The sequence below is a fragment of the Gekko japonicus genome, unplaced genomic scaffold (assembly GCF_001447785.1).
Source record: "Gekko japonicus isolate JY-2015 unplaced genomic scaffold, Gekko_japonicus_V1.1 scaffold667, whole genome shotgun sequence".
Lineage (NCBI taxonomy): Eukaryota > Metazoa > Chordata > Lepidosauria > Squamata > Gekkonidae > Gekko > Gekko japonicus.
Window position 1 is genome coordinate 198,115 of NW_015163623.1, and position 16,974 is coordinate 215,088.

General features: G+C 42.6%; 1 protein-coding gene across 1 annotated transcript in view; it reads left to right on the top strand.

Annotated features, from left to right (window-relative positions):
* Positions 1-16,974, top strand: part of ERMP1 (endoplasmic reticulum metallopeptidase 1) — a 49,086-nt gene that overhangs the window by 21,626 nt on the left and 10,486 nt on the right. Inside the window, exons 8-12 of the mRNA XM_015407471.1 lie at positions 4,233-4,453; positions 6,793-6,967; positions 12,110-12,300; positions 12,956-13,108; positions 15,230-15,432. Of these exons, the coding sequence (XP_015262957.1) occupies positions 4,233-4,453; positions 6,793-6,967; positions 12,110-12,300; positions 12,956-13,108; positions 15,230-15,432 (943 nt within the window). The remainder of the gene's footprint in view (positions 1-4,232; positions 4,454-6,792; positions 6,968-12,109; positions 12,301-12,955; positions 13,109-15,229; positions 15,433-16,974) is intronic.

A 16,974-nucleotide genomic window follows, 5' to 3' on the forward strand; every position in this document is an offset into this window, starting at 1 on the left:
ATATGCGACACCCCCGCCAGCTCCTCCTGTGTTTGAATGAGGGGGAAGCAGAGGGTGGCCGGAAGCAGGGGGCGGGGCTTCCTGTGCCCCGCCCCCCGCACCTCACCCGGGGGGACAGCGTCCCCTCGCGTCCCCCCCCCGAAATGACCCCTGGTAGTTGTAATTTTTTCCAGCAATTGGCTTTTTAAGCAGTCCCAAAAATTGTCTGACAACAGCAATATATTTCCATCTATCAAGCAATCCCTCTCCTCAGTTGCAGACGAAAAAGCCATCTTGCTCCTAAGCAGACAGTTTGTAAACAACCACATTCACTGTGTAACTGCGCAGGCAAAGAAACTACAGACCGCCGCCATTTTCGCTCCACCAGCCTGTTTCCCTTTTCATAATTCCAACAAAGTTCTTTGAGAGTGAAATAGGTCTCTGTAGCGATATTTCCCAGATAGCAGATAGAAGATTTCAAAGTGTTATTCTGCCCCTATGAGTTTGTGCAATAACATTCCCAACACTCTGCCGTGCCGCTCACTGTGGGAGTCTTCCACCTCCCTTTGCCTCTGGGAAAGATAGGGGCAGTCAAGTGTCCTTTTCTGAGCTTGACGATTGTAAAAAGAAGACGAGACTACTCACAGAGTCTTCACCCAGATTATTGTGGCGAGGTATAGAGGCTCTTATTTGGGGTTTGTTGTAGCTTTCCAGCCGTGAACTCCCATGGCTGGTCCTTCGGAGCTTCTGCTCAAGACGAACTGAAACCTGCACCCGCTGTTGCCACAGATGGGGGCTCAGTTTAAGTCTTCTGCTTCCAGTTCCTACTCCCGAGGATCTGGTGGACCCTTGTCAAATCTGGAGGAGTCCAGAAATGTCTAGAAAGTCCCCTAAAAAGACTCCAAAAGCTGGTCAGACTCAGACCTGAGTATTCAACCACTCCGCCATTTCATTTTCAATCCCTTCAACCGTAGGTTGGTGGGATTATGGATAAAACGAAAACCGAGTAAATCAATAAAATGATAAATACCAAGATCATTTAAAAACGTATGCAAGAAATCTGGCAACAGCTTCCAGCCAGCCCACATCATTTGAGAACAACAGTTTCAGAATAATGTAATTACTAGAGCACTGAATGTCAGAGTTGACAAGAGATCCCGGTATATCACACCTAGCTTCAATAAACAAAGAACAGTGTAACAGCCCATGTGAGATGGTTGCTATTGCTCCAGACACGCAAGAACAATCTCTTTCAATCCAAGGAATTCGTCTATGTCTTCCTATGTATTCAGCTGTAGAAAGTGAATTACATCTTGCCAAAAGAATTAAACATCTGTGTTTGTGGTTTTTTAATAGTAATGGCTATATCCCTACAACTTCCTTTACAGTTGCTAATTATTTGATTATATTTTGTTATGGTTTGTGCCACTTGCATGTAGGAGTGGGACCTCCTGGTGCAGCTTGAGCTTTCTCTTTAGTTTTTGTTGTTGCACCACCCATAGTCCTCAAAACAAGCTGCTGTGTTTGCCTTCCACAAAGGGGAGTGAGGTGCCAAAAACTGGAGAGAGAACCCCAGTTAACATGAGGTGGCTTTCAACAAGACCCCTCAGCTTGGATCCAAAGTCTCATTCATGAACTAGGGTTTTCTAGGTTTCTTCTGCCAGTTGCAATGCCTTGTGCGGCATTAGAGGCTGTAAGTCCATAGATGAGGGTCTTGTTGAGGCAGTGGAGGCAGTAGCAAGGTTTAGGGTCCAGGTTATTGGACAGGTGCTTGGAATGATAGGAAAATGTCTAACAATCCTGACCATATTTGCTCAGAAGTAGCTTCCTTGGCTTTCAGTGGGAATTATTCCAACTTCTTTAAAAGTGTACTTGCACACTTTGGAATATCTGTATATTTTTCTTTTTTGGCCCCCCGAAGGGGAATTTTTTTTAATTTGCATTTTCTACAAATTACAACAGAAGTGGAGGGGATCTACAAACTATAGGAAGAAAGTAAAAATAACCTAACTAAAAACCCAAGTGTTGGAGGTTATGCAATGCTTATATAAATGCTAATTACTCTTAAACAATTACTTTGAAACATGAGGAGTATTCAATAATCATCGCTTCTATGTCAAAGTTAGCTTGTCTGGCTAAACAAAGAGTGATTCCATCGCTACAACATGTTTACAGATTTTAGAAAACAATGGTCACACATTTTACTCTTGCCCCTCTCCCTAGATATTTATGTTTTGGAGCCCAATCTCCCTCAGTGTAAAAAACAGTCGTTTATTTCTCCTTCTCTGTTATCATCCTTCTTATCTTCTTTCCCCTGTAGCTCGCATCGCTTTTGTAAGAACTAGCCATTCTGTTCGATAGACTGCTTTTTTCCCACCGTTCACTTGCAAACCTAAGATCATAAGAGTCCTTCCTTCTGTTGCTTTAAACACACGCTTATTGGAGAGACTAACTGTATCCTTTGCAGGCTGATTATATGCTCCGGGCAAGTCCACGTCCAGCCCTTCGCTCAAAAAAAAAGAAGAAAAAACACTTTTCAATCAGCCTGCCCGTTCAACAGTCTTAAAACATACTTTAGAATCTCCTTGTACAATCCAAAGAACCCTATGGTCGAAGAGGCACGATTTCTCCATTGGGAACGCTGTCCCTAAATTTATAGCCACATTAAAGAGCAGTTCCCATCCAGTATATCGTATAAGCCAGCAGGGAGCTGGGTCACATGGTCTAGCTAACCGCTCTCCCTCTTCCTGAAGTAGATTTGGGTCCTGCTTACGCCTGTGCCACATGTTGCCATCTTTGGGGGATGTTTACATTTACCCAAAATATGCCAAAGTCCTGAAGGTCTGTTAAAACGCTTGAAATTATTTGGAAAGCTCTCTGTTATAGTCCATTGCCTCTGTTGGCTCAGTCCCCCCCAGTCGTGTTTTCGCTTCATTCGATTGTTTGGGGGGTAGGTTGTTCCCTCCCCCTCCTGCTTGTGTTGGGGGGACCGCATCAAAGCTTTGATGTCTCGCTTCAGCTTTAACTTCAAGACGCTCCCAGAGGTCTCAAGATGGTCCCTGGGATCTCGCTGAGATGATTCGCTGCACCTCCGTATGCTTGTCCCGGTGTGCACTTTTAGTCCAATGCTGGGAATCAGCGGGAGGACATTTGAGGCAGGGAGTAGCCCCCCTTCACCAGCCAGTCACTGGGGGAAGGGCTCTCCAGGCGCCCCATGGCTAGGAGCCCAACTACAGGGGCTCCAGGGGGAGCGTGGACGATCGCGCCCCCTCTTATCCACTGATCCATGGCATGCGTCTCTCGAAGCTCCAAGCAGACATGGCCATCGTTGAAGCGCCGAAACCGGAAGTCTCCCTCTGTATATTTCTTTATAACGTGTTGAAGTTATGGGAAGTGTTTTCAGTCATCCCATCACAGGGCTTTAAGCGTTGCCTCCAGCAGGGACAGTGACTTTTTCTGTGTCATAAGTACTGTGGCATCAGCTTCTCTCAGCCATTTTGTGATACCTTGGGGGAGGTGTCCTCTATGTGGTCTATGTTAAGTCAAATGTAGCTGTTGAGATTCTGTGCCCCAGCAAGTCTGTGATGCTGCAGGGGATCCTGAGCTCCATCTTTTGGCCGGTGTATGGCAGGTGCCTTTTTTGGCCTTTTTTACTGAGTGCTGATGCAAAGAATCAAATGCGTGTTGGGCTGCTTTTTGGGCCAGCAATAGTTGCCAAGTTTCAGGTGCCACGTGACAACTTCTTTTTATTTATCCAGGCTAAAATTTGGTGGGACTCCCCACCCCCCACCCCAATGCTTATTCTAGCTTACTTCTGGTTTGTTGGTTTGGTAGCTGATTTTAGTTGTTCGGATTTTGCAGTAATCTATTTTATTATTTATATTGCATTTAAAAAAAATGCTTATAAAGCACCTTGAGTACGCTGTGCATTAGTTTGGGGAAAGGGTAAAAATATTTTATGTAGTTATAAGAGGGTGGGGGCCGTTCTTGAGCTGCAGATTTATAGCTGGTGACACTTCTGGTTGTGGGCTAATTGTTGTATAGTGTTCTAAAACAAATACCAAAAGATACGTCATGATCGCTTATACCCAGACTTAAAAAGGGAGAGTCCAGTGTTTTTTATACACTAGCTGTTGCCACTTTTTGTTAGATAGAACAGTTGGTTTTATACCCCGCCCTTATTGTTGCTTGTAGAGGGACCCATTGTAGTAAAGGTTTATTTGACTGTTAATGTACTTTTCCTTCTTTTTCAGCGGTTAATTACCTGAAGGAACTCGCCATTGCATTTTTCTTCACAGTTCTGAGTTGGCTCACCACCTTGCTTGGCATACTTATTGTGGCAGTGTTTATTTCACTCATAGGACGCTCTCTTTCTTGGTATACTCAGTTCTATGTGTCCATTTTTCTATATGGAACTGCAGCCTTGGCTAAATTGATTTTTGTACACTCTTGCATCAAGAAATTCCATTATAAAGTAGGTATTATATTTAATAGTTGGTAAAATTAATAATTGGGGAGGGAAGATGGCATGGTAGAGCACGATTTTGTCAAATCTTGGAAGTTAAGCAGGGTCAGTAGCTGGAAGGGAGACTTCCAAGGAAGAGTCTACAGAGGAAGGCAATGGGGCAAACCACCTCTGCTTCTCACTTGCCGAAGAAGCAGAAGCAGAGATTGGATTTATACCCCGTCCTTCACTCGGAGTCTCAGAGCAGCTTACCCTTCCCCTCCCCACAACAGACACCCCGTGAGGTAGGTGGGGCTGAGAGAGCTCTGAGAGAACTGCTCTTTTAAGAACAGCTCTGGCAGAACTATGGCTTGCTCAAGGTCATCCAGCAGCTGCAAGTGGAGGACTGGGGAATCAAACCCAGTTCTCCCAGATTAGAGTCCACACACTTAACCACTACACCAAGCTGGCCTCTTGCTGGGGTTATCATAAGTTGGCTGCGACTTGACAGCGCTTTTCACACACAGAATTAATAATGACTGTGTGTTTCCTTCTCTGATTGTTTAGTGACATGAAATTCAGAGCTGAATGTCAGTGATTATCATCTAGTTTGTGTGCTACTTTAGGGAAGAGTGAGGATCCAAGTCCCATTTCTTCCCATCCCCTCATTTGTAGATTTCATCATCTCCATTGGTTGGTTCCCCAGAGCACCAATTCATGGTTTGATGTGAACGATCCTTGAAGGAGTTTCAGGTAGCTTTCACAATCCCTCCTCCCTTTTGTTTTTGTTTTTTAAATTAAAAATCGTATGTATTAATTTTAATTTAATGTACAATACAGCGTAATACAGTGCATCCATCTAAAAAAATGTCATCTAAATGGAAAAAGTTGAAACCTACAAGGTTATCCACTTCAGATAAAGAGGGTTAGAGGGGAGAATATCTAGAATCTGTAAATAGGAGACTACAGGGAACCAAGTTGACACAAATGTGGCGTGGTGTGGGGTATCTGATTGTGAACACCTGAGCGAATCAGCAATTTTTGCCATGACAAGGTGTTTCCATAGCTTGTCCTGCCAGTCTGTCACTGATGGTGCTGCTGGAGATTTCCAGTTTGCGGCAATGGCCAGGCAATTGCTAAGAGAGTTGATGCGAGTTCTTTTTTATGATCTTGAATAGAACCATCCCAGTGGTTTAACAGAAAGAATTCAGGCGAGAGAGAGATATTTTGAGTTGTGATATTCTCAATGTTGTTTTTGATGAGCTACTTACACAACAGTCTTAAACAGAGTTACACCCTAACCCTAAACCCATTGTTTTAGCAGGGTGTAACTTCTTAGGACTGCACCATTAGTTACTTTTCATCCAAACCGGTGGTCTGTGGTTTGTTCTTTCCCTGCAGACTTTTCCTACTGCTATGTAATGAACTAATAAGTTCACGGCATGGAGGGTGGAGAAGAGGGATCTTGAACTGAGCCTGACGCTCCTTCAGGGCTATAATCTAAAAGTCAGATATGTCCATGGAGTCCAAACTGTGCTGCCTGTTCAGGGGACCAGGGTGGGGAGGGTGGTGGTTGGTGGGATACGTGAAACTGCAAGACAGGGCAATGTGCATGTGTTTTGCATTCCAAGGAGGGTATGTATCTCTGTGGTAAGTGAAAACCCCTAATTAAATATTTATGTGAAAAATAATATAATAACATTATGAGATAGTTTAGGCACTCAACTGCAATCATGGTGGAGGGAGGTAGTCTTAGGGCTATTTTTGGGCAGGAACGCACAGGAACGGAGTTCCGGCTGGCTCCCAAGTTGGCCACACCCAGCAGGAGCTCATTAGCATAATAGGCCACACCAAACAGCAGAAACTCATTAGGATTGGCTATATTAGGGGTGTGTGGCCTAACATGCAAAGGAGTTCTTGCTACAAAAAAGCCTTGGGTTTTGACAACAAACAAGGTAAACAGAATAACAAGCAAAAGGTGGGTGTGGCTGGATAACCACACTTCTGGTAACATGGGGGTGCATCCTAATGTGCTAATGAGCTGTGCTGGCGGGGTGTGGCCTATTATGCTAATGAGTTTCTGGTGTTGGGTGTGGCCTATTATGCTAATGAGTTCCTGCCGGTCTTTTTCTACAAAAAGAGTCCTGGAGACAAGCCGGTTTATCTATACCACATTAATAAAGGAAAGATGCCATGGGGCAGGATTCTCCTGATAGATGAGCATTGTCTGAAAGGTTCTTGTACTCTTCTTAATTTACTGTATCATGAGAAAATGGCTACAGACTTCTTTTACAATGCTTGAAACACTGACTACTAAAAGTAAGAAAGAGGCTGTATGCTTATACTGTACTTTTTTTTTCTTTTTCCAGAATACAAATGAACAGTTCCTTGGAGAGGTTTTCTTTGATGTTTCACTGGTTTTTTGGTCAGTTATGTTGGCCTTGTTTACATACCTAGGATTTTGTTCAGCATTTGTCAGTGCAATTTGGGTAGCATTTCCTCTTCTCACAAAATTAATGACTTATAAAGAGTTCAAAGAAAAAGGTAATAAGTGCACATTTTAATAATATATAATTACAGTAACCTGAGAACAGATGCAGCTAATTGGCTTGATTGGAACAGAGTATATTTTATGCTCCTGGAAGGGCGGGAAGGAATAGATTATTTTTCTTCTATGGCATCCTATGAGTGTGTGAAAAAAGCCGTATAAGATAGCCTGCCCTGGGCCCATGACAATACAGAAGGGGAATTCATATCCCTGAATTCACACTTTGGGGTGTCACTTTATAGGCAGGGCTCTATAGGTGGGCTGCTGGAAATAATATTGTGTGTGGGGAGGGAGTACAAGATAATTTTGTGGAACACATTGAACCCTGTAAAGCACTAAATGAATGCTAAGCATTATTTGTAAGGCAGTAATTCTAGGGCAAATGTTTATGATTAGGGAATAAAAAAGTACTTTTGTTATTCGGGGAATTATTTCCTTTGGAAACCTGAAACAATTTAACTTTGAATGGCAAATCCACTCTTAAGGACTGTTGGACCTTTGGGAACGGTGTAGGACATGAAGGGCTGGAATCACTGGAGGTGGCTTCTGCCTCTCGCACCTGTAGAAGTCAGCCTCTGCTCGCGGAAGGGAGGGTTTGGTATGGGAAAAGCAGTGCAATGTGTTGATCGTATAAATAAATAATGGGGAGAGGAGCCATGATTCAGTGGTAGAACATCTGCCTGACATGCAGAAGGTCCCAGGTTTAATTCCTAGAACCTTCTAGTAAGATCAAGTAGGAGATGATGTGAAAGACCTCAGCCTGGGAGCTGCTGGTAGACCGATTAGTTCATAGTGAACTTGGTGGACCAATGGTCTGATTCAGCATAAGGCAGCTTCATGTGTTCTTGTGAGCAGTAGCTATCTCTGGTATCCTTCTTACTCACACAGAGGGCAGTTAGATCCCACCTATGTATTTTTATTACACAAAAACAAGCACATTGTCTTTGTGTGTACCCCCCCCACACACACACAAAAAAAAGAAACATGGGGTGGGGGAGCTCTCCAAAAGTTACCAGCATTACAGCTGTGCTGTTCCATAGCTAGATGCGAGAGTATTCCTGTGTAAGTGTATAGAGTCAAGGTGCCATTAAGCCATATGGACAGACATGGTGCTGACAGTTCTCCACGAATTCATTTCTTTTATGAATAACTTTAAAAGTTTGTCAATGCATGACCATCATCACTCAAAAAGATCAAACACTATAGACCAAACTTTGATGTTACCTCAATCTGAATGCTTTCAAATGGAGGCAGTTGAAAGCAAGAACTAAATGACTGCAAGTGCATGTGCCAGTTGTTTCTACATTTGTGTTATAGTATAATAATCCACATGTTTTCTACCCAATTTGGCTCTCTTAGCCTTCCCCTTCTAGACCTTCATTCCAAAGACCTGCTGCCAGTGGGTCCCATGAATGTTTCTGCAGAGCTTTTTGCTGCACTACCGCTTTGTGTTGCCAACTCCTGTTTGCCTCAGCTGTCAGTTAAATTGTACTATTCAGAGTGGACCAGCATGGAATTCCACCTTTCTTCCCTTCTTCACAAGATTAATGCTGGGCTCCCCTTGCTATCTCTGTTCTTAAGACTATACTCTTCAGATATGACCTCCTGTTCCATCCCTTTTCTGTATATTCAGGGAACTGTTCCTGCAGCTTTGAACAAATAGCTTTTTAAAAAAGTACAAAATGATGCTAGTAGAATTATGACAATCAGTCTATAAGAAAATCTTATATATATAAAGATTTTCTCCTCTTATATAAAGATATATATAGTCTCCCCTTATATAAAGCCGTAGTGGGGTCCAACGTTCCAATGCACACCTATAGTGTTTGGCCGCAAGAACTGTCAGTCAGAAGATGCTGGCTGGGTTGGCTGGCTGCTTTGTGTAGTCCTGCCCACGTCAGCCACGGCCAGCATGTTTGGCTCAGTCTGTTCTGGGCCTCTGACAGGAGAGGACCATCTGCAGACTGAGCGCAGGGACGGGGCTTCTACGGCTGGGACTACACAAAGTCTTCTCTGATTGGGCCAGTGTTTCAAGGTCATTTGCATATGGAAGCTGATTGGACTTCACTCCATTCCGCACCTCAAACTCCCCCCCCGGCAAGACAGTTGGAACTGTCAGTTGCATATGGGACCTGGTGTATTCTGAGGTAAAATATGTCCTCACTTCCTCTTCAAAAGAAACAAACCCAATAACACAATCATGCCACACCACAAAAAAGACAGATCACACCACAAGTAGAATACTACAAGGCAAAAAATGATAGGAAAAGGTGCCAGCAGTCACCCATTACTGCCACAGATATGTACCTCAGAGCGCTTCAGAGGATGGTGTGCAAGTCCCAGGTTCATGTTTTAAAAGCTGCCTGGGGGATTATGGACCATTCACACACTTTCAACCTTAACATACCTCATAGGGTAGTTGTGCGGATCATACGGGGGAGAGGAGAATGATGTTAGCTGCTTTGGTTCCCACTGCAGAGAAAACTGCCCTTTCCCTAGGCAGAGGCTGGGGGGGGGGGAGATGTACACCTGAAGACAGACAGGCAGATAAAGGTAGGCTGATGGTTGCCTGGAAAGGACATAGGGTTGCCAACTCTAGGTTGGAAACTTCCAGGATATTTTAGGGATGAAGCCTGCTGAGGGTGGGGTCTGAGGAGGAGGAAGAGGGGGACCTCAGATAGATACAATGCCATAGACCCCACCCTCCAAACAAGCTGTTGCCAATCTCCAGGTGACAGCTGGAGAGCTCTTAAAGCTCTGGTGCTAATTCAAAGTGCTGGGGATGTGTTCAAGGCTCCCTCTAAGCTGTGGAGTCCTGTGAGCAAAAATTCTACTTGGTGAGCTCCTGGCATTAAAGTTGTGAGCGAGCGATTTGGCTGCTGCATGAATTAGTTTGCTCTGAAGCCCTGCTTCCTGAGCTAAGACAAAAATCTGTTAGCCTTCGATAACATTAACTGGGACTTCTTAAAAGGTAAATTAGAAGAATGGAAATGTGGAGGAATTTTCATGAGGATGATAGCTGCTATATATAAAGAACAGTGAGCAAAAATAAATATTAATGGAGAACTAACACAAAATATACCTATACAGAAGGGAACAAGACAAGGGTGCCCGCTCTCGCCATTATTATTTATTTTTGGACTAGAAACTTTAAATTATATAGTGAGAAACAATGTAAACATACGAGGGCTTAAAGTTAAAGGTGAGCAATTTAAACTGCAAGCCTTCGCTGACAATGTGGTATTTATTCTAGAAGAACCAATAGCCTCAATAATACACCTGATGAAGCAAATACAAGAATATGGCCTTTTAGCAGGGCTTAAAATTAATCTCAAGAAAACTAAGATCTTAACAAAAAACTGTACCAAGGAAGAAATCATTAAGATACAAATAGCTACAAATATTGAGGTGACAAATAAAGTGAAATACCTAGGTATTATAATTACAAATAAGAATGTACAATTATATGAGAGCAATTACAAAGCCGTATCAGATTTCTGTTGTTCGCTGTTTTTCTCCATTGCCTTCCCTTTTGCTGCTCCATTTCTTTGCTTGGTCAGGGTTTGATGTTGTTTAAGAAAGAGATCTGCTTTTAATAAAGAGAATCTTTTCCTTCTTCTTGTTGAAGTTGAATATAAGTCCTTCTGGAAAAATCCATCTGTACTGGACATTGTTCTTTTGAAGAAATGCTGTAATATTTCTATATTGCTTCCTTTTCTTGAGTATTTCGTATTTTTATCTCCTCTTCTTGAATTTTGATTGTTGTAGCTGTGGATGCTTTAAGTATTAAGTCTCTTGTTGATCTAATTGCAAATTTCACAAAACTTTCCCCTGGGAGATTTTTTCTTTTTCTTTTTTTACAAACTCTGAATCAATCCTGTAAGTCATATGAATGTCTGCTTGTATTAATTCAGGTTTGTTATTAACCAAGGGGGCCATTGCTTCGCTTAATATTTCTCTTAAGTTCTCATCCTTTTTCTCTGGCACCCCTTGAAATCTCAGAACATAGAAAGATCTTTCCACTTGTAGCTGTAATAGTTGTTGCTTTTCAGAAGCTCTTTCTTTTTCTACAATGTCCATTCTTTGATCTATTTCTTTGATCTTAATTTCAACCTTTTTTAACTTTTTGGTTTGACTTCTCTGATTTGGCTGTAGTTTCCTTGAGCTCTTTCTGTAGAGTATCGAATTTCTGATTGAGGTTCATCAGTTGGTCCAGCAGAGAGCACATGGCCTCGGAAATTGCAGTGGCTAACTTGCTGGTATTTTCCGGTCTTGTGACTGGTGATGCTGTGCTGGTATTTCCTGCAGAACCTCTGCCTCTGGATGCCATTTCCCCCCCTCGCTGAGACATTGTTTATACTTTGGTAAAAGTTCATAAACGTTCTAAGATCTTTTCTATGCTGTAAATTGTTAGCCCAGATGTATCCACTCTGAATAGGGTGGTTAATAGCTTAAGCCCGGCATGCTTCTTTACGCTGAAGTTTCGCTACTGGGTAGGGTTCTTCCTCCACGAGTCCCCCCCCCTTCTCTTTGGCGCTATGCCGTTTTGCTATGCCAGTATTTATTCCTCCACCCTTTTTGTATATGTCTTTCTTTTTAAAACTTAACTCACTGTTTCTTTAGTCGCTGAATTGCTTTGTCACGTAGATTAATCTTTTTAGTTAAGTCCTTGTACACTCTCGTCAAGTAACGTCTCTGAGCGCCATTGCTGGCCTGGGGACAGCGGGACCTTTCGGAGCAAAAAGGAGCTCACTTCCCCCAAGCCGAAACTTTGGGAGCAGTCCCTTCGGCGCTCCAGGCTAGAAGCTCCCCTTCAAGAGCTTCATGGGGAGGTCGGGACCAGCCGATCCCCCTTCCTGCCGCCCCAATCCGACTCGCCCCCATCGGAGCTCGATGGGGTGCAACCGTCGCAAGTCTCATTCTATAAGAAAATATTGTCTACCTGGTTTTGCAAGTATGTGTTGTAGAGTTGTGAGTTCTCAGAAGCATATGTGGATAACCTCATCTTTGCAAATTTGTTCCATTGTCTATGTTACAGTGAGAGAGAGAGAAAAAGTGATTCCCAGCAATGAAAGAGAAAAAGTGATTCCCAGAAGTCTAGAACAGATTGCATTGTTGTTGTTTTTCTTGTCTTGTAGGTGCCACAATGAAGTTTCTTCTGATTTACCTCCTGGGAATGTTTGTTCCATGCCTCTATGTAATGTACCTCAGCTGGATTACGTATGAAATGGTCATTCCCATCATGGGACGGAGTGGTTCAGAAATTCCACCTGATATATTAGTGGCTGCTTCTGTTGTTGTGTCGTCTATATTACTTTCTTCTTACTTTGTAAGGATGCTTTAAAAATTACACATCTAATTTAATAGTTCTTGAGCTGTTTGTGTTATGCCTTCAAAAAAATTTGTGGTCTAAGAAAATAGTATCATGGGACTCATTCTTTGGTTTCTCTGATGCAGTAACCATAGATGTGAACTGAGACTATCCTCCCATTGTCTGCTTTCTTGTATCTTATTAAAACATACTGTATGTGGCCTGAGAGCTTTCATTTCCGCAGGCTTAATTTCTGGTAGTTAATCACTGGCTTTCATGTAGAAATGTCTTCTTTTTGATAATGGAGATAGGTCTCACTCTGGACAGAATCATTAACTAGCCCACAAAACAATGTTACCAGGTGGCTCATTCATCTATGGAATGTACTCAGTCCTGGCCTAATTAAGGCTGGACATGAAAGAGATTAATTCAAAATACATTACAGACCATGAGCTTTTCTTGATGGCTGTGGGCAAAGATATTATTCTTGGCCTGGCTTACCTAATAAAATTGTGCAGATAAGAATAAAACCCCAGGGATACACTGATAAACTGAGGTATTTTTTTAAAAGATGGTCTGTGGGTGTAACAAATGTATTCTAGACATCTGCAGCTGTACTTTGTCAAAAAATGTAACCTGATCTTTGTGGTTTTGTTTTATTTTTGATTTCTAGCTTAATTTCATCTACCTTGCTAGAAGCACGAAGAAGACAGTATTAACGTTAACCATAGTTTTTGCAGTTGCTTTCATCCTTGTCTGCAGTGGTGTCTTCTTCCCTTACAGTTCAGATTTGACAAACCCAAAGCCTAAGCGAATCTTTCTTCAGGTAAAAAGCGCTTTTTATCATCCAGAGGTGGGGCCATGGAGATATTACATAATAATTGTTGGCAGCGATTTGGCTTTCAGATACAGCAGAATATTTAATAAGAGCGTAATTACAGTCCAGCTCCTTGGAATGGTTTTTGTTTTGCATCAGTCCTTCTTTCCAGAGATACATATGCTGAATCGTTGATCTTTGTATCCCACAGACTTTGGGCTGTGTTGTTACAGCACCCAGGGGTCATTTCGTAGAAAAAGAGCTAGGGGAACTCATTAGCATAACTCATTAGCATATGCCACACCCACTGACATCAGGGGCCCAGCGGTGGACCTGCAAGGCTGGCAGGAGTGCGAGGAAGCCCCGCCAAGGCCCTTCCTGGCCCTAGGCAGGCAGGGGTGGGGAGAGGCGGGGAGGAAGCAGTTTACCCTCCCTCTTCTCCTGCCTCCTCCTGGCTGAATGAGGGCTGGAAGCAGGGCGGCCGGAAGCAGGGGGCGGGGCTTCATCATGTGCCCCGCCCCCTCGCACCTCACCCGGGGGAACTGCGATCCCCCGCGTTCCCCCCCGAAATGACCTCTGTCAGCACCTATTTCACACTTCTGTTATAGCTGAAGCATGTGAAATGGGAATATGATAAGTGACCCAGGCAAAACAGGGAGTGACATCCTTGCACTACTCCTTTTTGTGACTGTTCCCGATTCTGCCTGTGCCATTCCAAATTCTGCCCTAATGATGCATTACAGTGCAGATTGTGTAACTCAGATGTTTACTAGAATTGGGACACACCTACCTCCACCAACCCTGTTTGTGGATGCTGAGGATTCTTGTGGCATTGTTTACAGAACACACTGTTTGCAATATGTTGTGTTCTCTTGCTTTAATATCAGGGAACTTGTTTGTGGCCATTGGAGTACCAGAAAAAAAGGCAGGGAAAGGGCAGTGATAATATTGCAGTGTGCATGGCTTGCCCAGACCGTAGTGCTTACTTGCTTGTTATATTTATGATCTGGGTTTACCTCTGCTTTCATTCAAATGGCAGTAGTTTGTATTTAGAAACCAGCTCTAGCAATTTCATCTGGGAATGTGGTGGAATTTTCTTCTTGCTAGATTAGGCAGGTAGTAACTGGGAATTTATTTGCTCCTTAAAGCCTATTGCTCTATTTCCATGTCCACCAGAATTTATTTATTAGATACTTTGCTTTTCATGACGCCTAATATATCACAGTTGTTCTGAGGAACATATGTCCATTAAGTCATAGTTAAGTCCTATAGGTTCTGAAATAGATTCAGGTCGGTAGCCATGTTGGTCTGAAGCAGTAGAACAAAGTACGAGTCCAGTGGGGCATCTTTAAGACCAACAAAGTTTTATTCAAAGTATAAGCTTTTGTGTGCATGCACACTTCTGCAGGTACATTGAAATGGAAGTTACCAGTCCGTACATTATGGGTAGAGGGTGAGCAGCAAATTAACATACAACATAATGAAGGTGTTTGACAGATTCAAGGACCAAACAGGGATAACAAGCTTAGTTTATATGGTTACCATTTGTTTCGGTTTAATTTGGGGGGGGGACACATGGTGAAGGAAATAAATGTATCAAAATTGGAGATTGATGGGCAGATGTATCCTTCTTAATTGTGGAATGCTCTGAGTAATTGAGACCCTGCCATTATGCTCCATCTGTCTCCTCTCAAGTGTAGAGGTGATCTTACAGCAACCTCTTATTTGAGGTTTGTAGTCTACATTCCATTCTACCATTCCAAACTACATTACAATCTACTATATTAGTTCTCACTATATTAAATCTTCCAGCATCTTTCCAGAAGGCCCTTCACATAGTTGAGAGATAACAATATTCAGTAATCACCTTTAACACAGGTTGTTTTTTTTACATCACGCAAGTGTGAGTATTAGTCTTCCCTTGTGGATAGAAATATCACCTCTACTTTGAGAAGCCATTTCCTGATTAGTAGTTGACACTAGTTCCATGATCTTGGTGTTACTGCTGAATACAGTCCTCAAGACACTTTCCTGGGAGTAAGTCCCATTAAATAACATGGGACCTACCGACTTACCTGCTTAGCTTGCAAAATTTCCCCACTATCTGATAATTTATTGTCACTTTTCCAGCACTTGAGCAGAAGATTTCATGATCTGAATGGCCACTTGACAAAAAGCGACTCAGGAATATGGATTAATGGGCTCGACTATAGCGGAATGTCTCATGTCACTCCTCATATTCCTGAACTCAATGACACTATTAGAACAAAATGTGAGGAAGAGTCACCTTTCTGTGGGTTACCTTGGATCCTTCCTGTGAACCATCTTTTTAGGTTGGTAGCAAGAGTTATTTGAAACTCAATAGGTCAAATGATGAAAGACTGTTAAAATCAGCTAATCACTTATAAACAAAGCTGTTTAGTAGCTAATTTAAATATATAGCAACGCCTTAATAAAATACATTCTGAGGAACCTGAAGTAAGGGGGAAAAGGGAGAGCCTGCTGTTTTAAAATAGTTAACTACTTATAATTGCTTTTAACAATTGGACAGCAGTCAATGAAAAATGGCCACTGTTGATCCACAACTTCATTCTTTTTGGACATTGTCACTTGTATATAGGTAAACAGTGTCCCCCAAATACAGTCACGGTTTTCTTTTTATAAGCAGAAAATAACCTGGAACAGAAAGTAAACCTTCATCTACTTATTGCTTCATTTTTTTAGTGAGTTGGCCAAATAGCCAAACATTTACTTTAACATCCATTTTGGAAATACAGAATATTTACTGTTGTGCAAGTTTATGGCAGATGAAATGGTTTATAAATAATTTAAGGTCATCAGTACTGTACAATGTTAAAAAATGTACAGATTATTTATTTACACTCTCATCTTAAACTGCTTTTAAGTGTCTGTCAGGAAAAAGTAAAAAATGATTGTGGTGTCAATTTTAATCTGTGATGAAAGCTTTCATTAATTGATACTGATTAAAACTTACAGCCTTCACTTACAGTTAAAATATGCCAGTACCATTTGTCATTCATATGCTTGCTTTGTTATAGTTAGTTCTGTGGTGTTGTTGTTATATGAAAAGGGTAGTGGTGGCTACTGGCTAGTCATGTGAATTTCCTTTGTGTGTTTCTTGCTGAATCTAAGGCCAAACTTGGCTTGGCATTACACTAGTGAGTCTCAAGCTCTTGAGCTGCTTTCTTGCTCTGAGGGAGACGGCATCTTGTCATGTGATTCCCATCTGTCAATCAAGAAGGCAGGACCAAATCTTCAACATTCTGTCTCCAGGGTGAGAGGACCCATTGATTCAGTTAATTTCCTGCCTTTGTGGGAACTGTGAGAGATGGGCTCCTACAAGCTTCAGCCTATTTCTTCTCACCTTCATTATTGCTTAATTGCCTTCCTTTCCCCTGTATCTCTGATCATGTCCCCTTTTTTCTGCTGTCACCTCCCTCCCCCTCTCTTCTGAGGATTGGCATGGCTGAGGTAATGGCAGAACAAGAGGACTTCAACAAAGCCTTGGACAGCTTTCACTCCACAAAGGGTGGAGCCCTCCTACTTCAAACCGGGAGGCAGGGACTTTTCTCCTGCAGTGCTAGGCTAGTCAAGCCCTGCAAAGGCACACACAGCTGCTGAGAGCCAGAAGTCTGGACTGGCACAGTGCAGCGATGAATGGGAGGACACCATTTTGGTGGCAGTGCATTTTGGCAGGATGCCTCCAAACATTGTTAAAGATGGTGGATACTTGGATTTGGCCACCAGAGCAACAGGAAAAAGATGGTGGGAGGTAGTCATGAGTCTCTGAAATAGGGGTGGGACTCAGGCCAAAGGTCTTGGCCCACAAAGGCAGCACACAAACCAACCCCACC